The sequence below is a fragment of the Salmo salar genome, chromosome 20, assembly GCF_965601325.2.
Source record: "Salmo salar chromosome 20, fSalSal1, whole genome shotgun sequence".
Taxonomy (NCBI): domain Eukaryota; kingdom Metazoa; phylum Chordata; class Actinopteri; order Salmoniformes; family Salmonidae; genus Salmo; species Salmo salar.
In genome coordinates this window covers 56,556,977-56,580,520 of record NC_138310.1, presented here as the reverse complement: position 1 = coordinate 56,580,520, position 23,544 = coordinate 56,556,977, and the positions used below count along the sequence as shown (strand labels likewise).

Sequence of the window (23,544 nt, the reverse complement as noted above, 5' to 3'; positions counted from 1 at the left end):
CAGCACTGCAGAGATAAAGCAGTGATATATTTACCATTTCGACATTTGAGTTACACATTACATTGCTCTTGAAGCTCCAGTATCTGGGGAATTAGTCACACCAAGTAGCTATAGATAGATAATGTGAGCGGCTCATACAACACTCAGTGTGTATAGATCTTACAGTGAAGAGGTTGAATAGAGGTTATCGCGAAGACGAATGAGAACAAAGATGAGACGGTAGGGGAGACAGCGTGAGTTGAGTTTCCTTTGTGACATATAATGTAGACAGTAATGACATGGAACTGAGTGTGATGTAGTGTGTGTGTGTATGACTCAGACAGGGTGACGCTACTCACCGTCTACGTTCTCCTTGCTCTCCCTTAGGTAACCCTTCTCCGCCTCCTCACTGAGAACAGAGAGCATGACCATTCAGACAATACAGTAGGTCGCGTTCAGATTCTGACTTTCTACCCTTAGGCCAGATTTACTAAGCATCTGTTTTTTTCAGTAAGGGATAACTGATAACAGACCAAATACAAAGAAAAATGTTGCACCTTTCTATTGATCTTAATCTTTCTCCTTACCTTTTTGTTCTGTCCTGAATGTTTAATTTCCTTTATAAAAAATAGGTGCAAACGCTTAGTTCATCTAGCTGTAAGTGTGAACTTATTCCCTGTCATGGATTTAAAAACATTTAATTTGTGTAGGCATGGGGTAGGTAGCCGGATGTAGCATCCACCACATTTCCTACATTGGTTGATCTCCTCATGAGTTGGAGTGAAGAAGTACACACTTCATAAACAGGGTAGAGACTAGAGAGAGAATCAGACTGGAGCCTATGAGACTGCATTCTCCTGTTCAATGGGCCTTGTTTAAAGCCTCAGCACTGTGTTGTAGGAGTGCTGTTTGCATGTCGTTAGGAGTTATCAGTTACCTGTTTACTGTGCTCTGAGTGGGGATGTCAGAGAAGCCCTCCAGGTCTGCCAGACCCAGGCTAGACGTGCTGCTGTTCCCGTTCCTGCAAATCCAAACAGAACTAAAACTCATATCCTGTCTCTCGAAAGGCGACATGATCAGTGACTTGTGAATGGAACAATAAGGAGCTGCGGTGAAGCGAGCAATGTTGTTCATTAGCTGGTGATTAACATAGAAACCGCAGCTGCAGCTGATCAGGATGGCTGGGCTGGAAGAGAGAGCCTGACTGGCAATGGACCCTTCCTTGTGGAGATGAGGGATGTGGAAAGATTGAGCAGTTGGGCGGAGTGGGCGACCATGTCCAGTGTCAGCAGTGTCATCGTGGAGTTAATCGGGGATGAGGTGGTCAGGAAGGCAACAGCCACCAGGTGTTCGTTTATGCCACAGCTGTCTACGCTGGCAGGTAAAAGCAGCAAGCAGCACACATTTCATCACTACTACTGCCAAGCTGAAGCTAACCAGCCACACAGCCCTCCTCCTAGTCCTCTGGAGCCTAGAAACTTATCCACCCCACTCTTTGTTATCTATACCCTGGTCTCATTTCTCCTGGCTTAGAAGAATGACAGTAATAGACTGACTATCTCAGGTTTTTTGTTTGGCTGTGTGTCAGTATGAGGCTAGCTAGTGGAACTGAGAAATGGCACTACAGTAGCTGAAGCAGGGAATGATAATGTTGTGTTGTCCTTTAATGTGTGAGAAGCAGTGTGACGTCATGCCTATGCTACTGCGGCTGCAGCGCAGGCTGCAGGCCCCCAGAGCTCTACACCACGCTGACTCTGGAGTGGGGCTCAGTGTACTAGGTGAGCTCTCTACCAGTGAGAGGAAAGCCCCCGGACATACAGCTATTCCACTGAAGCCGCAAGAGCCGAAGACTGGCACAGGACAGCAAAGAGTGAGTGTGAGCAGCAATGGGCTGATGAGAGGGCGACGGACGGCGAGGGCAGTAGTAGCGGTAGGAGTGCTCGGAGCAGTGCATGATGGGACGGAGCAGCAGTTGGTTGCTAAGGTTACTGACCCCTCGCTCAGCTGGATAAAACTACTGGTCTCCTCGCGGGGGTCGTCGTCGGGGGCGATCTGGGACCAGCTTCCTGAACTGTCATCACTGCTAGCACTCAGAGAGCGCTTGTTTTGTTCACCTACAGTGGGTACTGCAGCGGCCGCAGAGGGCACTGCCGTCCTGTCTCTCTCACAGCTGGGGAGAGCAAACAGCAGGGTCACCTACTGTATACACTCTTAGAAAAATTATTCATAAAGTGAACCTTTAATGGCTCTAGTTAGCCATTTTTTTCTAAGAGTGTACGTACGATGTGATAGGCTGGGAGACTGGGAGGAGCTCAACCCCTCTGATGTGAACTTTCTCCTCATTTATTGATTTGGTTCTATTCTTGTTCAGGGGATACAGATTGTACATTTCTTGATTCTAGAATGTAGTTTTTTTTAAGTGTGCTATGTACTGTGACTATATACAGTATCTCACAAAAGTGAGTACACCCCTCACATTTTTGTAAATATTTGAGTATATTTTTTCATGTGACAACACTGAAGAAATGATACTTTGCTACAATGTAAAGTAGTGAGTGTACAGCTTGTATAACAGTGTAAATTTGCTGTCCCCTCAAAATAACACAACACACAGCCATTAATGTCTAAACCGCTGCAACAAAAGTGAGTACACTCCTAAGTGAAAATATCCAAATTGGGCCCAAAGTGTCAATATTTTGTGTGGCCACCATCATTTTCCAGCACTGCCTTAACCCTCTTGGGCATGGAGCTCACCAGAGCTTCACAGGTTGCCACTGGAGTCCTCTTCCACTCCTCCATGACGACATCACGGAGCTGGTGGATGTTAGAGACCTTGCACTCCTCCACCTTCCGTTTGAGGATGCCCCACAGATGCTCAATAGGGTTTAGGTCTGGAGACATGCTTGACCAGTCCATCACCTTTACCCTCAGCTTCTTTAGCAAGGCAGTGGTCGTCTTGGAGGTGTGTTTGGTGTTGTTATCATGTTGGAATACTGCCCTGCGGCCCAGTCTCCGAAGGGAGGTGATCATGCTCTGCTTCAGTATGTCACAGTACATGTTGGCATTCATGCTTCCCTCAATGAACTGTAGCTCCCCAGTGCCGGCAGCACTCATGCAGCCCCAGACCATGACACTCCCACCACCATGCTTGACTGTAGGCAAGACACACTTGTCTTTGTACTCCTCACCTGGTTGCCGCCACACACGCTTGACACCATCTGAACCAAATAAGTTTATCTTGGTCTCATCAGACCACAGGACATGGTTCCAGTAATCCATGTCCTTAGTCTGCCTGTCTTCAGCAAACCGTTTGCGGGCTTTCTTGTGCATCATCTTTAGAAAAGGCTTCCTTCTGGGACGACAGCCATGCAGACCCATTTGATGCAGTGTGCGGCGTATGGTCTGAGCACTGACAGGCTGACCCCCCCACCCCTTCAACCTCTGCAGCAATGCTGGCAGCACTCATACGTCTATTTCCCAAAGACAACCTCTGGATATGACGCTGAGCACGTGCACTCAACTTCTTTGGTCAACCATGGTGAGGCCTGTTCTGAGTGGAACCTGTCCTGTTAAACCACTGTATGGTCTTGGCCACCGTGCTGCAGCTCAGTTTCAGGGTCTTGGCAATCTTCTTATAGCCCAGGCCATCTTTATGTAGAGCAACAATTGTTTTTTTCAGATCCTCAGAGAGTTCTTTGCCATGAGGTGCCATGTTGAACTTCCAGTGACCAGTCAGTATGAGGGAGTGTGAGACCGATGACACCAAATTTAACACACCTGCTCCCCATTCACACCTGAGACCTTGTAACACTAACGAGTCACATGACACCGGGGAGGGAAAATGGCTAATTGGGCCCAATTTGGACATTTTCACTTAGGGGTGTACTCACTTTTGTTGCCAGCGGTTTAGTCATTAATGGCTGTGTGTTGTGTTATTTTGAGGGGACAGCAAATTTACACTGTTATACAAGCTGTACACTCACTACTTTACATTGTAGCAGGGTGTCATTTCTTCAGTGTTGTCACATGAAACGATATACTCAACTATTTACAAAAATGTGAGGGGTGTACTCACTTTTGTGAGATACTGTACATTTTACATTTGTGTTGGGACCATGAAATCCTGTTCATCACATATTACATACAACCCCCCCCCCCCCACCAAGTATTGGCCTTCCTAAAATATGTGCCCCTTTTATAGAGGGTGGATAACCCAGGTCCTTTAGTGTGTAAAGGATGTTGTATTTGTGCCTATCCAAATTAACCACGAATAAAAAATGAAATGAAAGGCTGCAGTGTTGGCTGGTTTTTTAATGCAACAGAGAAACTGATTAATTTAAATCCTGATTAGATGATTGAAAGCAGCCAGATTCCCAGATTTGGTTAAGGTGTTGTTTGTCAATGTCAATGAGCCTCACGTTTTCACCAGGGAAATACCCAGATGGAGATGAATTGTTCCCTAATTGGAGTTTATTAAGTGTTAAGTGAAAAACCAGCAAACCCTACAATCATTAAGCAGCTTAAATATAAATCTCTTCCAACTATTTTCCTTTTCATTTAATTTATTGCATGTGTCAATCCAATCTACAGGTAACTGCCAAATAAATTAGGGATACAAAGTATATTGAAAGCAGGTGCTTCCACACAGGTTGGGTTCATGAGTTAGTTAAGCAATTAAGCAACACTTTTGGGAGATTCTGGAGCAAAACACCAAATTATGGAATTTCTCGTGGAAAAATAGTGTTGCATCCCTCCGATAGAGTTCCAGGCACTTGTAGAATATATGCCAAGGTGCACTGAAGCTGTTCTGGCTTGTGATTGCCCAACACCCTATTGGTGTTTCCTTTATTTTGGCAGTTACATGTATATGCTACTATGTTTGTTTTGTCAATTACCTCCAAAGTATTTAAACCCCATTGTTTATTTTCCTTTCTAAACACTTCACTTTATATTTTATCTGCTCTATCTATTTGTGAGACCTTGTGTTGTCATCTACAGCATGTCAACGTGGTCTGCAAATGTTTGTTGCTTAGCTGATGAGCTCAAGATGCGCAACTAATTCCTGGAATGCCAATAAAGTGACCTGAAGTACTTTGGAAGTTTTCTGTAACCTCCTTGTGGTGCCCACCTCCTCCAGTACAAGGCCTCCCTGCAGTGTGTATATTCACACTTCACTGCCCCCCTAAAGGCCACTCTCACGTTACCAAGAAGGTCTGTGTGAATCTTCTAACCTTACCCTGTTACACAATTTTCCTCTGAGTGAAATGTCAGACCCAAATTACAGGACAATATGATGCCACTGTTGTATGTAGCCTGTGTCTCTTATATACATAATATACTGTATGTGTGATATACACTTCCATCCATATGTATTTGGACAGGGAAGTAATTTAAAACTATACTTTTTTTAAATTTGAGATCAAGTAAAATGTCACCTTTTACGGTGCCCTCTGTACTTATTGGGACAGTGAAGCATTTTCCTTCTTTTGGCTCTATACTCCATCCGTTTGGATTACAGATGCACAAATATCATACCCCCAAGACATTACCTCTTACCTCTCACCCTTACTTTTTTAGCATTTTTGGGGGGTATGATATTTGTGCGTCTATAACTTTCTGACTTGTCATCATTCACAATTCATTAAGGATTATCTGTAATCATGGTAGAATCCACATTCATGTAGAAGTGTTTAGAAACATATTCTATTCTTCTTTACAATAAAAGTGACTCCAAAATGACACAATACATTATTTACTATGAGTTTCTATTGGGAACAAAATAATCTGAAACACAACCAAACAAAAACAAACAGCAAATGAGTCACAAGCTTGATGTAGTCATTGTGTGCTATAAATATGGGACAAAATACGTACTTTTTTACTACTTTAATACACATAAGTGAATTTGTCCTAATCCAACACTTTTGCTCCTCTAAAATGGGGGGACTATGTATAGAAAGTGCTGTAATTTTTAAACTGTTCACCCGATATGGATGAAAATATCCTCAAATCAGAGCTGACAGGCTGCACTTTAACGTCGTAGTCATTGTTTTATTTCAAATAAATAGATAGGCTAGCCCAGGGGTGTCAAACTCAACAAGCACACGGGCCATAATGAAAAAATGATTTTGCGGGCCAGACCTATGTACATCCTATGTACATAAGTGGGCATTATTATTTTTTATGTGCAACTGCGACCCAAACTGGCCATTGTTTTATTTGAAAAAATTATTATGTCCACTGATGTACATAGGATGATGTAAATAGAATTTTAACATTAAAACAAAAGAGATAAACAATATTTGCCCAGCCTTTGCTTCCCTGCTTGCAGATGTGCATAATATGATGCAACCTTAATCAATAGTATTGAATACCTCCAAATAACAAAACGTAGCTATACATTTTGTAATGTTTAAACTTAAAACATGGTTTGTTTTTTGCACAGCATGGATCATCGGTGTGGTTGAATGCAGCATTGCTGTATGGTGCACTCAAAATGTATTGTAGTAGTGTAGCCACTCTAGGCTACTGCTCTAATGTATTGTAATAGGCTACATGTTTCTCCTTTGCATGGTGGTTTGTTGCAGGTTGACTTTTTTGGTTGTTCATTGTCAAGCTTTAAAAACCGAAGCCAGACAGCAACATTTTAGTAGCCTAGCTAGGACTGTGGCATGTGGTCTGTACACTTTCCCTCCGCTGCACGCTGTAAACGGGACACTCGAAAGCAGCGCAATTGAAGTTGAATTCACCGATGCGAGCACATCAGGTAGTAATTTCATAAAGTAGATGACTCAACTGTTGACACGTTTATATTGGCTTGTGTGTCCCATTCAACCCGCGGGCCTTGTGTTTGACACATGTGCATTAGCCTATTAGCCACATTATTACTGGCTTGTGATCATTGCCCTTGCTAGATTGATTATATTGACATTGAAACTAAAACAGTGCATCCCAAATTGGTGGAGAAAGCAAACAATGTACCAGGCCAGCTGTGATTTACAACCTGATTTTTTTTTGGACTACCAAGAAATGTATTGATGAATTATATTAATCCTGCATTGAACTGCATCCATATATTCTGACAACAATGGCTTACTGTCCATCATGGAATTTTGAGTCAAATAGAACCTATTACTTTTGAAACTCTTATAAAGTTGGTTTTGAAGCATAAACTGGGAATTTGATATTTTTTACTGATATTATGATAGTCTGTTTCATATCTGCAAATTTGTTAAAACGCTTTCAGTTCCACTTTAAAATAGTCCAAGTTTAGTATTTGGTTCCATATCCGTTGCAAGCAATGACTAAATCAAGCTTGTAACTTGACTCGTTGGACGCATTTACAGTTTGATTTGGCTGTGTTTTGGGTTACAGAAGACAAAGGAACCTCTAACAATCCATTTTACTTTTTTTTTTACATATTAGTCATTTAGCAGACGCTCTTATCCAGAGCGACTTACAGTAGTGAATGCATACATGTCATACATTTCTTTCCCGTACTGGTCCCCCGTGGGAATCCAATGCTAAGGAACCTCTAACAATCCAGGTACTGTATCCAAGAAGGTGAATTTATGCAGGACCATCCAGTTATTCTCTTCAAATCATCATTGCCTACAATGCTTTCATCACCACTCTGGGATCACCGACACGGCTGATTAGCTGTCCTCAGGAAACCACTCTTCCAGAACTAGTGCAAGTAACTAAGACAACTAAGAAGAAGGACACCGTGACCTCTTGTGGACAATCAGAGAAATACACCTGAGAACGAAGGAGAAGGCCCTCCAAAGGAGAAGGCTCAATCAACCCTCCTCAAAAGCGGAACCCTTTCCACAAAGGCCTGTGCCCAACAGAGATACCCGACGAAGACCTTCAACACGTAAATATACATACATTACTTCTTACCCAAAAGAGCGGCAGTTCGGAGCAAGGTATTTGATAAAGGAATTTATATGTTTAAAGTAATGACTAAAGAATTCCACCCTGAAACGTAATAAGACTATGTGAAATGTATTAGAATTATAAGACTATAATCCAATAATGTGTGGGTGAGACAAGTTAAGGTTGAGAAATGGACAGAGGACAACTGAACTGCACATGACCTGGTTATGACTCTGAAAACTGATAACAGGAAAGAGGGCCCTTCCATGGCCTCTCTAATCTGGGGAGGAGAGGAACGGCGAGAAACTGCCAAGGCTGGTAGAAAAGTGATGTGTGTGTGTGTGTGTGTGTGTGTGTGTGTCTGTGAGAGTTATATAATGACTGTGTATGCATTTTTGACTTGAACGTTCTCTGAATAAAGAGCTTACCTTTTGCAGTATCTGAGACTTTGCCTAGTTCTTATTTTGAACCCAGGATTTACAACCTCGGGTGAATTGGTCAAAGCTATAAAATAGTTCGGTTAGAACATTGGGATAAAATTCTCGTGACAACTTGGTCCTTCAGAGCCGGATCTCAATACTTTTTTCTGTCGTCCCATGGGACACCGAAACCGTGCACGGGCGGATGAAATATCCGTAGATTAAAGACCTGGCCCCATTCTGAGGGTTCTTTACAGGGCGGTGGCAAACTGGTACCCGACAGAAATGGTGACGAGATCCAACCTACATTGAAATCTCAGCTGCAAGGATGAGGTCAGTAATCTTTATTCATTAGTTTGGGGTTAAATTCTAAATTTACTAAAATTGACTTAGAATGGACTGGATTAAATTCCTATAAAGCATTGGTCAAGATAAATGTGAGGGAGGATTTTAACTGTAAAACTAACAGTAAGTAAGATTTGTATCAGGTATACGTCCATATAATCTAATGTAGAGAAAGTGTAAGACAAAAGTATATATGTTAGTGTTGGCGGCACAGGGTCACAGATCTCAGTAAGAAATTTCGAAGTAATTAAGTTTGGGTCCGTAATGACCCAAGGTAGCTGTGGCCACTACCAATGTAAACTATCTAATGTTGAGACCTATCAGTAAAACTCGTTGATATACATTAGCCGGAAAACGTAATATAGAAGGCGAAATATAATTATATAAATATAGATAAGAAAGTAAGAGCACACACATAGACAGTCAAAAGTAGGTCAGGGACATAATTTGTATGAATATAGATCGCCTGTCGAAATACGTTTCGGGGGGATAGTCGAGATCTACCGGAGGCGTGCAAAATAGGTCTGATTATTCCATGAAAGGAGGTACACCCATAGATTGTGAGAATACACATTAGAAAATAACTCTAGTAATTGATTAACAGAAAGCACACACACATATAAAGTAAAAGCACATACATATAAATTGTGAGATTAAGGATAATTGAATAACATGGGAGGTAAATCCTCAAAGGAGGTCCCGGAATTAACCGGGGACGAGAGATATATGGAGTCTAAGGATAAGAGGAACATATATTATGGTCCGAAATGGAGAAAGAAGTACGAATTTGATGGACGTCTAGATGTAGAAAAGCTAGGAAGCTAAATTAGAGAGAGATACATAAGACGTGTGTAGATAAACTAGAAACTGTGATAAAGAAGATACATAAGACGTGTGTAGATAATCAAGGGAAACAGCAGGTTGAGGGTTAGATACAGTCAGGGTGTGGCTGTCTGAAGCCCGGAAAAGAAGGCAAGAAGGCAAGTGTAGAGAAAGAGAGGAGTCACAAAAAGCAGAAATAGAGATAAAATTAATCACTAACCTTTGATGATCTTCATCAGATGACACTCATATGACTTCATGTTACACAATACATGTATGTTTTGTTCGATAAAGTTCATATTTATATCCAAAAATCTCAGTTTACATTGGCGCGTTACGTTCAGTAATGTTTTGCTTCCAAAACATCCGATGATTTTGCAGAGAGCCACATCAATTTACAGAAATACTCATCATAAATGTTGATGAAAATACAAGTGTTATGCATAGGATTATAGGTACACTTCTCCTTAATGCAACCGCTGTGTCAGATTTCAAAAAAGCTTTACCGAAAAAGTACACCATGCAATAATCTGAGTACGGCGCTCAGACACAAAAACATGCCATACAATATATCCGCCATGTTGGAGTCAACAATAGTCAGAAATAGCATTACAAATATTCACTTACCTTTGATGATCTTTATCAGAATGCACTACCAGGAATCCCCGTTCCACAATAAATGTTTGTTTTGTTCGATAGAGTCCATCCTTTATGTCCAAATACCTCCTTTTTTGTTCGCGCCTTCAGTTCACAAATCCAAATTCACGACGCGCAGGTCAGACGAAAACGACAAAAATTCTATTACAGTCCGTAGAAACATGTCAAACGATGTATAGAATCAATCTTTAGGATGTTTTTATCATAAATCCGCAATAAAGTTTCAACCGGAGAAATCCTTTGTCTTCAGAAATGCAATGGAACTGAGCTACCTCTCACGTGAGCGGGCATGGCTGAGGCTCATGCCCTGCTGGCAGTCATCTGACTCCAGGAGCTCTCATTCATCCCCACTTCACAGTAGAAACCTCAAACAAGGTTCTAAAGACTGTTGACATCTAGTGGAAGCCTTAGGAAGTGCAAAATGACCCCACAGACACTGTAGTTTGGATAGGCAATCACTTGAAAAACTACAAACCACTTCCCGTTTGGATTTTGTCTCAGGTTTTTGCCTGCCATATGAGTTCTGTTATACTCACAGACATCATTCAAACAGTTTTAGAAACTTCAGAGTGTTTTCTATCCAAATCTACTAATAATATGCATATCTTAGTTTCTGGGCGTGAGTAGCAGGCAGTTTACTCTGGGCACGTCAGTCATCCAAGCTACTCAATACTGCCACCACCCATAAGAAGTTAAGAGAGGAAAGGAAAAGAGAAGAAAGAACGAAGTTAGAAAAGAAAGAACAGAAAGGACCAGAGTATCTAATAGTAACTCTCGGGGTAATTGTAGACAAGCATAAAGGAGGCTTTAAGGGGAAGAGACCTAAGGGAGAAGGGAATAAATGGACAGGATCAGACGATAGAAAGTGTTTCAATTGCGATAAGACAGGTCATTTCGCCCGGGAGTGTAAGGCTCCCTGTAAACATTGTGACCGAGTAGGACACAACCACCGAAACTGCAAACATAAGGGGAAGGACAGGCGCGACATTCGGGAGAGAAAGAGAGAGACAGAGACAACGAGAGCGAGAGTAGAGAGATATGGAGATGAGACAGCACCAATTCTTTTAAGGTTTTATCTTTGTTAAAACAACAGGATTCTTTCTTCTGGAACGGATGGAAGTCACCTAAAGTTCGTATGTTTAAGGAGACATAGGAGAACACGTCTACATTTATATTAAATGCCTGGGATTAAATATCACTGATTCCTTACGCTGAGAAATGTACTACATTTGCGACAGAAAAACATTTGTTGCATTTAGTGGGGTAACAGGAACAATCTAAGGAGAAAAAGCTATCGCATATTTGTTGGACATGGGTCTAGTAATGATACCAGGATAATTGTATCTAAGGGTAGCGCATGTTCAATTAAGTACAAATAAACATTGAGGAAGTTTAAAACTAATGATTTGAGGGAATACAGTGGAATTATCATTATTGTTAGGTTTTGTTTGCTATAATCTTGGGGAGAGTAAGTGAGATAGAGCCCGAAAACTACCAAATTGAAAAGGCCTGGCAAGTTTTTGTTTTTACCTTCGAGTTTGCAAATACCCACACACAACACATAGTGTATAACTATTTGTTGGTATTTTTAAAATACTATGTTTGATTGTGTGTTCTATTTCCTCTGGGTTTGGTGAGATTTCCATTTGTCTTAGTGCAAAGGTATCTTAAAGGGGCACGCACACACATGTAATTTTAGAAGTTTTTATTTTCTGAGTTTTAATTAAACACGTGAATTCTTTTGATAAAGGAATGTTCTGGGAACCTGGGATACAACATGTAGGAAATGTTTGACAGTTTTTCGTTAAATTGTCTAATATAGTAAGAAACACTTCTTTGAAGGGTTTGTATGACCTATGACCTCTATCATGACTTTCCATTGTGGTTTGATCAGCCTCATTGGAATGCCATTTGGATAATGAATGTAAGGATTTGGATAATGAATGTAAGGTCATTTGTAATACTGATTTTAAGGTCATTTGTGTAATTGATAAGTATGATGGAGTTCAAAATTCTTAGACATATTTGTAATTTCAACCTATGAGAAGAAAGAAAGGGCATTGCCTTTGACTAAGGGTAGGCTTCCTTAAGTCTATTTTCCTATGACCATAAGGGTACAATAATTTTTCTTTGGGGAGTTTTTCAGGGTAGTGATTATTTGAAATTTTGTCTTATCTTTTGACCAGTAGCAGTTTTTTTATACATTACTCTCATGGAGAATTATGTGTTAAAAATGGGGCGAAGGTAGGTTTACAAAAAATTGTCCTAAGGTTATTTTGAAACTCCCACTATTTTGGCTTAACTTCTATGGGCTAGGTGGGACGCCAGCATCCCACCTGCGGGACACAGCCAGTGAAATATCAGGGCGGCAAATTCAAAAACAACAAAATGTCATAATTCAACTTTCTCAAACATACGACTATTTTACACCATTTTAAAGATACACGTCTCCTTGATGTAACCACAATGTCTGATTTCAAAAAGGCTTTACAGCGAAAGCAAAACATTAGATGATGTTAGGAGAGTACATAGACAAAAATAATCAAACAGCCATTTTCCAAGCAAGGACATGTGTCAATAAAACCCAAAACACAGCTAAATGAAGCACTAACCTTTGACGATCTTCATCAGATGACACTCCTAGAACATTATGTTACACAATACATGTATGTTTTGTTCGATAAAGTTGATATTTATATCCAAAAACAGCATTTTACATTGGCGCGTGATGTTCAGAAAATATTTTGCCTCCAATACTGCCGGTGGATCAGCACAACAATTTACAAAAATACTCATCATAAATGTTGATAAAATATTAAACTGTTATTCAAAGAATTATAGATGATCATCTCCTTTATGCAACCGCTGTGACAGATTTCAAAAAAGCTTCACGGGGAAAGCACACTTTATAATAATCTGAGTACTGCGCTCAGAAAAATACACCAGGCAATACAGATACCCGCCATTTTGGAGTCATCTAAAATCATAAATAGCATTACAAATATTCACTTACCTTTGATGATCTTCATCAGAAGGCACTTCCAGGAATCCCAGGTCCACAATAAATGTTGTTTTGTTCGATAAATTCCATAATTTATGTCCAAATAACTCCTTGTTGTTTGCGCATTCAGTAAACTACTCCAAATGTAGGAAGCGCGCCGAAAATGTCAAGACAAAAAGTGATATTTACGTTCGTTGAAACATGTCAAACGTTGTAAAACATCAATCTTTAGGGCCTTTTTAACGTAAAACTTCAGTAATATTCCAACCGGACGATTCCAGTGTCTTGAAAAACGTTATGGAACACAGCTACCTCCTCACATGAACGCGCTTAATTGTGGCCTGTCATTCTCTCGGTCATCAGACTCCAGGAGGTCTTGTTCGCGCTCTGTTGATTGCAAAAGCCTGAAACACGTTCTAAAGACTATTGACATCTAGTGGAAGCCTTAGGAAGTGCAAATTGAACCCTAAGTCACTGTATACTGAATAGGCCCAGTCTTGAAAAACTACAATCCACTTCCTGGTTGGATTTTTTCTCAGGTTTTTGCCTGCCATATGGGTTCTGTTATACTCACAGACACCATTAAAACAGTTTTCGAAACTTCAGAGTAGTTTCTGAGCCAGAGTAGTAACCTGTTTAAATTGGGTACGTTTTTCATCCGGCCGTGAAAATACTGCCCCTTAGCCCAGACAGGTTAAGGAATGTTTAGTGACCTAGCTAAGTTTTATTTTCCCTTAGGTAGTTAGCTGTTGTAAGTAGATTATATTTTTGTGAGAAATTTAACACAACAAGGCTGTGAAATTGATATAATAGTATTATTATATGTTGTTGTTGAATAAGATTATAAAGTTAGCAAGAATAAGTTTTAATTATGGTAGACTTATGTTAAGTATTTAGGACATATTTTAGCCAACAGGACAGGGAAATGGATAGAGAGAAAAACAGTGATTTTATAAGCGTTAAAATTAATTATGAAAAGAAATATGATGTAGTTCTTAGGGATGGCAAATTACTGTAGATAATGGATCCCACATTATGCAACATATATTAAATTATTGATGGGACTGATTTAACCTGTTAGGGCTAGGGGGCAGTATTTACACGGCCGGATAAAAAACGTACCCGATTTAATCTGGTTATTACTACTGGCTGGGTTCAGCCATGGCCTGCAAAGTCATCACTCAACGTTCTGCCACCTTCTGAGAGCCTATGGGAGCCGTAGGAAGTGTCACGTTACAGCAGAGATCCTCAGTTTTCAATAAAGAGAGTGTAGAAGGCCAAGAAATGGTCAGAGAGGGCGCTTCCTGTAAGGAATCTTCTCAGGTTTTTGCCTGCCATATGAGTTCTGTTATACTCACAGACACCATTCAAACAGTTTTAGAAACTTTAGGGTGTTTTCTATGCAAATCAAACAACTATATGCATATTCTAGTTTCTGGGCAGTAGTAATAACCAGATTAAATCGGGTACGTTTTTTATCCGGCCGTGCAAATACTGCCCCCTACCCTAGAGAGGTTAAAGTAATGACTAAAGAATTCCACCCTGAAATGTATAAGACTATGTGAAATGTATTAGAATTATAAGACTATAATCCAATAATGTGTGGGTGAGACAAGGGTGAGAAATGGACAGAGAACAACTGAACTGCACATGACCTGGTTATGACTCTGAAAACTGATAACAGCAAAGAGGGCCCTTCCAAGGCCTCTCTAATCTGAGGAGGAGAGGAACAGCGAGAAACTGCCAAGGTTGGTAGAAAAGTGATGTTTGTGTGTGTGTGTGTGTGTGTGTGTGTGTGTGTGTGTGTGTGTGTGTGTGTGTGTGTGTGTGTGTGTGTGTGTGTGTGTGTGTGTGTGTGTGTGTGTGTGTGAGAGAGAGAGAGTTTGAAATGATTGTGTATGCATTTTTGACTTGAGAACGTTCTCTGAATAAAGAGTTTGCCTTTTGCAGTATCTGAGACTTTGCCTAATTCTTATTCTGAACCCGGGATTTACAACCTCGGGTGAATTGGTCAAAGCTATAAAATAGTTCGGTTAGAACATTGGGATAAAATTCTCGTGACTGTATTATGGTTATTGTGAGTGTAGTTCCCAAATGTATCCAAGTGTTGCTTCTCTTTCTCTCTCGCTTTCTATCTCTCTCTTTAACTCTCCATCTTGTGTAACAAGTGTCATATTGTGTTAGTCCACTAGGGACTTGTTTTCATCGTATTAAGTTTATAATCAATAACCTATACCGTGTGTGTGTGTGTATCCTATGTTATGTAGTTTGTGTGGTACGGAATGATTAGTAAGACTCAGGTTTGTGCAGATTCACGAAGTCTGTGACATTCAGAATAAGACTGATATGAGGAAATTATTAATTAGTGACTGTTATGATATCTTTATATTCTTGAGTTAATTCAGAAGACGTTAACTTTTGGTGCCCCAAATTGGTGCCTCAAATTCCTAATTAGTTCATTGTTACATGATTAATTTAATCTAATAACAATTAAACATAGTAGGGAATTATTCAATGAATAACAGTCATCACATTAACCTCTTACATCTAGATGTTCCGCTAGCGGAACACCTGCTCCAATATCCAATGATAGGCGTGGCGCGAATTACAAATTCCTCAAAAATACAAAAACTTCAATTTTTCAAACATATGACTATTTCACAGCATTTTAAAGACAAGACTCTCTTTTATCTAACCACACTGTCCGATTTCAAAAAGGCTTTACAGCGAAAGCAAAACATTAGATTATGTCAGCAGAGTACCAAGCCAGAAATAATCAGACACCCATTTTTCAAGCTAGCATATAATGTCACAAAAACCCAGAAGACAGCTAAATGCAGCACTAACCTTTGATGATCTTCATCAGATGACACACCTAGGACATTATGTTATACAATACATGCATGTTTTGTTCAATCAAGTTCATATTTATATCAAAAAACAGCTTTTTACATTAGCATGTGACGTTCAGAACTAGCATACCCCCCGCAAACTTCCGGGGAATTTGCTAACAATTTAATAAATTACTCACGATAAACGTTCACAAAAAGCATAACAATTATTTTAAGAATTATAGATACAGAACTCCTCTATGCACTCGATATGTCCGATTTTAAAATAGCTTTTTGGTGAAAGCACATTTTGCAATATTCTAAGTACATAGCCCAGCCATCACGGGCTAGCTATTTAGACACCCGGCAAGTTTAGCACTCACCAATATCAGATTTACTATTATAAAAGTTTGATTACCTTTTGTTGTCTTCGTCAGAATGCACTCCCAGGACTGCTACTTCAATAACAAATGTTGGTTTGGTCCAAAATAATCCATCGTTATATCCGAATAGCGGCGTTTTGTTTGTGCGTCCCAGACACTATCCGAAATGGTAAATCAGGGTCGCGCGCATGGCGCAATTCGTGACAAAAAAAATCTAAATATTCCATTACCGTACTTCGAAGCATGTCAACCGCTGTTGAAAATCAATTTTTATGCCATTTTTCTCGTAAAAAAGCGATAATATTCCGACCGGGAATGTCCATTTAGCTAAACAGAGGAAAGAAAACAAAGCTTTCGGCCGACGCGGGCACGAGCCTGAGTTTCACAGTACTGTAACCAGCCACTACCCAAACGCGCTACTTTGTTTCAGCCAGAGCCTGCAAAGCCACGATTCAGCGTTTTGCCGCCTTCTGAGAGCCTATGGCAGCCGTAGGAAGTGTCACGTTATAGCTAAGATCCTCACTCTTCAATAAACAGAGACAAGAAGAACGACAACTTGTCAGACAGGCCACTTCCTGCATGAAATCTTCTCAGGTTTTTGCCTGCCATATGAGTTCTGTTATACTCACAGACACCATTCAAACAGTTTTAGAAACTTTAGGGTGTTTTCTATCCAAAGCCAATAATTATATGCATATTCTAGTTACTGGGCAGGAGTAGTAACCAGATTAAATCGGGTACGTTTTTTATCCTGCCGTGAAAATACTGCCCCCTAGCCATAACAGGTTAATTCTAGTCACGTCACGACACGGATAATTCCAGGGTAACAGAAGGATGCTGAGATTTTTCACTTTAAATGTATGCCAAACAAAAAACAATAATTTAAAAGTTAAACAAACCATACAACTCTATGCAAAAGGACAACTTTTAACAATTTCCACAGACATTTTTACAAAAAACATTTACTTGAAGAACAGTGCAGATGCAAAGTTTGGTAACAGAATGATGGCACAAGCCATTGCTTTTTGTTTGACAAACATTTTAATCTGAGCATCATTCTGTTAGCGTGGAATTGCCCTAATCCAAAACAAACTGCAAATGCATCTCACAAGTCACAAGCTTGATGAAGTCATTGCCTGCAAGAAATAAGGGACCAAACATTTTTGCTTCACTGTCCAAATACATATGGGGGAGTGTATATATATACACACACACACACACACACACACACACACACACACACATATATATATATATATATATATATGTGTGTGTGTGTGTGTGTGTGTGTGTGTGTGTATATATATACACTCCCCCATATGTATTTGGACAGTGAAGCAAAAATGTTTGGTCCCTTATTTCTTGCAGGCAATGACTTCATCAAGCTTGTGACTTGTGAGATGCATTTGCAGTTTGTTTTGGATTAGGGCAATTCCACGCTAACAGAATGATGCTCAGATTAAAATATATATATATATATATGTGTGTGTGTGTGTGTGTTTGTATGAATGTTTGGTTCCCAAGGAGGACTATGAAAAATAATGCCATGCAAGTGAACGTTGTTCCATCATGAGCTCTCTCTAGCTTTGTCTGTCTTCTCCCATCTTTCTTTAACTATTTGTCTGTCTGTCTGTCTGTCTGTCTGTCTGTCTGTCTGTCTGTCTGTCTGTCTGTCTGTCTGTCTGTCTGTCTGTCTGTCTGTCTGTCTGTCTGTCTGTCTGTCTGTCTGTCTGTCTGTCTGTCTGTCTGTCTGTCTGTCTGTCTGTCTGTCTGTCTGTCTGTCTGCTCTCATATTTCTTTAACTCTTTGCTCACTCTCTCTCTCTCTCTCTCTCATCAAAAGCAGTTTGACAGTCTGCAGCCTTTGATAGCCTTGTGATGCTCTCATCTCCACTGATGATGCCCCTTTGCTGTGAAGAGCTGTGAGAGCCTGTTTGTGTGGTTGAGGGTGGGATTGACTCACAGGGGAAACGTGAACTGAGAGAGGACTTACCTGCTGCGCCTCACCGAGGCCCTCTCAGCGCGCCACTGGGCTGTCCCCTCAGGGGGCGTTGGGTCCCAGGGTTGGCGCCCGGCCCTTTCCACCGGGTCCCCAGACTCTGGATCGTCCCTTTGATCTGTCTCGATGTGGATCACCGGTACAGGGACCTCCCTGGGTCCCCTTATGGGGGGCCCCGCTGCTGTACATGTGCTGTCTCCGCCCCCTCCTGGTTGCTCCTGACTGGCTCTGCTCCGAGTGCAGCCAGGGCGGGACTGTTTGAAGCCCCTCCTCCTCTCCCCCACGGGCATGTGTTGCTGTCGCCCCACCATGCCACCTCCTCCGGCCCAATCCCCTTCCTGCAGGACAGACTTCCCGGTTTCCACGATGTCTGCAGCCAGGCGGTTGGCATATTGCAGCACTTGGGTCTGGGACTCTGCATCCACCAGGTCAATGCTGTCCTCCGGGTCCGCAATGATCTTGTTCTTCCGCATCAGGGACTCAATGGAGCTGGACCAGGTCTCGTGGATCAACATGTCAGTGATCTGGTCCGTCTGTCCCCGCTGGTACAGACAGGAGTCAGACTTGCACAGGCCCGTGGCAGACACCTGTACTGAGTTGGTGGGGTAGATGTTGAGCGTGTCCCCGTGCACATTGCGGACAAAGCCGTCAAAGGAGTTGGCCTTGATGGGCGAGTTGACTGTCAGCCTGGAGTCTGAGAAACGTCTGTCCGGCACGGAGGACTGACGGATACAGAAGAGGGTTCTGGGAGATGGAGGCAATAGGCTGTTGCTCCACTCTTTAGTTCTGCCCATACTGTAGTCTTTGCTCTCCTTATCCATGTCTTTGAGCATGAACCTGTAGAACTCCTCAGTGATGCTCTCCGTACTGGACTGCTTTGACAGACAGGAGGTGGTCCTCACATTGAGGTGGCCATTCTTCTTGGTGGCCGCCTGCTGCACGGCTGCTGCCAGGATGCTGCTGGCGTTCTGCCCGGCGTAGTAGTCCAGGAGCAGGTCGAAGCCCCGGCCCTCCATCTCCATCTGGTTCACCATGAAGCGGGAGAACTCGTCAGTGATGCTCTCGCAGCTGGACTGCTTGGAGATGGAGCCTCCCCTGCTCAGGTTCTGGCCCAGCCGGCTGCCGGGGCCTAGGGTGTTGGGTGTACCCGGGGGGCCTGCGTCCTCCTCTGGGATGCTTTCATAGCTGGCGGCCTTGCCCCGGCTCCACCGCTCACACTGCAGCCGGCTGCGGGTCTGCTGGCCGGGCTTGGAGGTGTCAACCACATTGAGCTCGGGGCAGTTCATGATGCGGGCAGTGACCTCAGAGGCAAAGAGTGCGAAGGGATCAAGAGTCTGGGGCATGTCATCCAAGTTGACCGTCTCGTCCACCACGCGGTTGACCAGGCACTCCATCAACTCGGGCTGCTCCTCAGTCTTTCTCTTGATCTCACTGAGGCGCGGTGGCCGGTGCTTTTTGGATGCCACACCGCCATTCTGGCCCTCCTTTCTGCGGAGGGCCGTGCAACAGGAGGGCAGTAGGTAGCTCCCCTCGGGGTAGTAGCCGGCTGCACCCTTCAGGGCACAGAACCACGGCTGCTTCCCGCTGGAGTTCTCCAGGCAGATGGCGGCCAGCTCAGTGGCCATGGAGACCACAGTGGTGGCCAGATCATCAGCGAAGTAGTTGATGGGGGTAGTTCTGGACTCTGAGTCCATCTTTAGGCAGACCAAGGCCCCTGTGGAGGAGGAGCTAAAAGAGGACTGAGGGGTCAGAGAAGACTGTCTGCTGTCTGTACTGGCTATCAATCTTTTCTCTGTGCCCAGGGATGAAGAGACCTGGTGGGCTAAGCTCTCTGGAAAAGGTTCTCTGATGTTTCCTCTGGCCTGCTGGCCCTGGAGGTCATAGCAGTCCTTAATAGAGGACGAGACTTTAGTCGGAGCTTGTCTGCGCTGCTGCTGCTCTCTGATATGTGGTGAGCTGTGAGACTCATAAGGTTCACTCTCCCTCTCCTCCAGTCCATATTTCTCCTCCCTAATCCCGGAGTAGATGGGTGTCTTATCTGCCCATTGGGCTTCACAATTATCAGGCTGGCTGGAGCCAACGAAGCACTGTAATTGGCTTAATGGTTCCTTGGTGGTGGCGGCCGCCTCATAGTCCCTGAAGCCGACATCACCCTCTTGTCTGTCAAACGACCCTATATCACGTTTGGAAATGTCACCGATCCGCTTTGAAGTGAGACATAGGATGTCGAAGAGCACATTGCTCACGCTCTCCTGCAGAAAGCCCTGGATATCAGTGACGTCTTTGTCCGGGCCTTCCAGTTGTTTTTTCTTTTTCGCTTTCTCGAATGCGTGTTTGAAGAGGCCGTCGGCCACTTCGCTGATGAAATTGTCCACCTCTGTCTCGTCCATCTTGTCCGGACATGACTTTTTGGGAGACGTGATGCCATCCACAATCCTGTTGTGGGTGGACTCCAGTAGATGGGCCACACTCTTGTAGTCCTGGGGCTGAGCCAGCACCCCTGCTGCCTCCTTGTGAAGAACTTCAGCAATGCTGGTGCGGAAGGCCTCGATGCTGGTCCCCTCGGCCACGCTGCAGTGGAGGGTGATAGCTGTGGAGGCTTGCGCTGCAGATAGGAGCCCCACGGAGGCGGCCGAGTAGACCTCGGTGGTGGAGTCGTCTTCTGACTCGCAGACCACCTCCCCGGCCTCTTCAGCTAGCTCCACCACAGCTACCGCCCCCGCCACCTGGGCCATCCCGCACATGGCTGAGGAGAAGGAGTAGTCAGTGCCCCTCTGTCCCTCTCTCTCCATGTCCTCCTCTGTTGGCTCCATTGCCAGCTGCTCTGCTACCTGTGGGCTGGAGATGGTGCCGATGACACTGGCAGCGCATGCCAGGGCCTGCTGCAGGGCTTTGGTGGGGTGGCGTCCAGTGGTAGTGGTGGTAGGGAGGAAGTCATGGGTCTCTGGTCCATGTTCCGCCGGTACCTGCATGGCAGTACCACCATCAACACCAACACCATGCTTCAGAGCCACGTGAGAGGCTTGAGTACCCAGCCACTCTGGCAGGCCCTCACAGCTATCCGGGCTCTGCACTATGACGATCTTGGGGAGCTCAAAAGAGCAGGCGCGTGCCCGACAGGGCTCCTCTGCTCCTGTCCAGGCAAGGCCGGTGGGGGGGTGGTGGCTGCCGGGGGACATGCTCACAGCGGCCTCAGGTGCGAAGGATGGTTCGTCCTGAGACAGGCGGATGAAGGCGTCCTGCAGTACCGACTCGGCCAGGTTGGTGGCGTAATAGCCAGCCGACTCCTTGGTGTGATGACTGCTAGCTCTCGCTGGTGCCCTTCCTCCTCGTTTCTTGGTGGCTGGGGGAGCGCAGATGGTCACCTTGGAGTCCTCGCTGTCCTGCCACTGGTGCTGGCCCAGGTGTCCCCTCTGACACGCCGGTCTGTCGCTGTGTGCTACATCTAACAAGTCCTCTGCCACATCACTGCACTCTGGCTCTGAGGGGAGAAAGAGAGAGAGAGGCATGTCCAGACCTGTTAGAAAGTACTTCCATCAAATTCCCAATGTGCCAGAGTAAGAGCGATGACAACCCAGCTCTGGTTTAACCAAGCTAGCAATATCACCAGACTTTCACTGAGCAGTATTTACCCACTCAAACATAACTATAGCTACCAACCAAACCCTAGCTGGTCCCAGTTATGTTTGTGCTGTCTTACCAATGACCATAAGAGTTGGCTACACAGGCTACAATACAACACAAACAGATCTGGGAACAGGCTAACTTACCCCCATGCAAAGTAAAAAAGAGCAACCTCCTATCCGAGGCTTGATCTGATAATGAATATTACTGGTACATTGACTCAAAGGAGAACCTTCACACAGTGTTGGTTCTAAATTCATACAGGCAGGGATGGGAACAATACAAAACGAAATGCAATAAAGATCCATGTATCAAAATAAACAACAAAATACTGCTTTGTAATGTATTTAATTAAAATACAAAAATACATTTGCAAGTAGCCGGCCCGAAGAACAACAAAATTCTCAGTATCGGTTACAAAAACGTTTTTAATGCAATGACTGTGATATCTTGTTGTTTAACTACCTTAGTTGAGCAAGTCACTCTGGATAAGCGTGTCTGCTAAATGACCAAAATATAAATGTATATGTGAAAATGAACAAACCAAAATGAACTGCAAAGCAGGCTGTTTATTGTTTTGGGGCGGAGCTCATTAGAATAATACTCGGCATGCTTTGCAATTGTTCATTTTTACATATACATTTAGTTCATTTAGCAGATGCTTTTATCACACTGTAGTGCTCTTAGACTTCTGATACCAATGCAGGGTGAAAGGGGGGCCACAAAATGTGAACCGTTATAAATTACAGTATTTTGACAATTCAATATACATTGGAGTGTAATTCAGCCTAGTGTAATTCAAATGACAAAATACTCATAAGTAATTAAAATAAGTATTTCAAATACATGTAACAGTAATACTGCCCATCTCTGCTTACAGGAGATTCATATTATAGATAAAGGGAGACTTGTCACTGTGCAGAAAAGCACCGCCAAACTCAGGGCCATATACTGTATATTAATCTCAATCATGACAGGCATTGATCTATTCTACTGTACGTGCCCTCAGCTGCACGGCACACCATGCGAGGCACAAACGCTCTAAGGAGCTACACAGCCAGCCAGCCACAGAGAAGTGTTTTTCAAGATAAAGACTGACAGGCACGAGAGAACAAGAGAACAACAGCTGAATGCCTGTCGTTCCCTTTTGAAATGAGACGAGGGACATCTTCAGTGGTAAGAATAGTGTTCAAGGAACATGTAGACTATTTGTGATTCGGAAAGTATTCAGACCCCTTGACTTTTTCCACATTTTGTTACGATACTTTGCCATTATGGGGTATTGTGTGTAGATTGGTGAGAATTATATATTTTAGAATAAGGCTGTAACGATATTTTTTGTTGTTGAAAAAGTCAAGGGGATCTGAATACTTTCCGAATGCACTGTACATACTGAAGATGCTATAATAACACTACATCAATAACAACTTTGATTTTTATTGAAGTTGTTATCGGCAAAAGTGGTTACAGCACCTATGCATTGACCTGTTTTGAGAGTAGGCTACTGAATAATGTATTACCTTACAAAAATGTCCGATTTTTCCTCCCAAAAGGAGTGCTTCACATTAGTATATTTGTAAATAATAAATGATTTATCCCATTTAGCA

At 42.9% G+C, this 23,544-nt stretch overlaps 1 protein-coding gene across 2 annotated transcripts in view; it reads right to left on the bottom strand.

The window, feature by feature from the left end:
* Positions 1-23,544, bottom strand: part of LOC106580907 (A-kinase anchor protein SPHKAP) — a 79,135-nt gene that overhangs the window by 5,650 nt on the left and 49,941 nt on the right. For both annotated transcript variants that reach the window (XM_082966553.1, XM_082966554.1), the window contains exons 7-9: positions 18,308-21,794; positions 917-1,000; positions 339-388 (exon numbers count right to left, since the gene is read on the bottom strand). In XM_082966553.1, the coding sequence (XP_082822679.1) occupies positions 339-388; positions 917-1,000; positions 18,308-21,794 (3,621 nt within the window). The remainder of the gene's footprint in view (positions 1-338; positions 389-916; positions 1,001-18,307; positions 21,795-23,544) is intronic.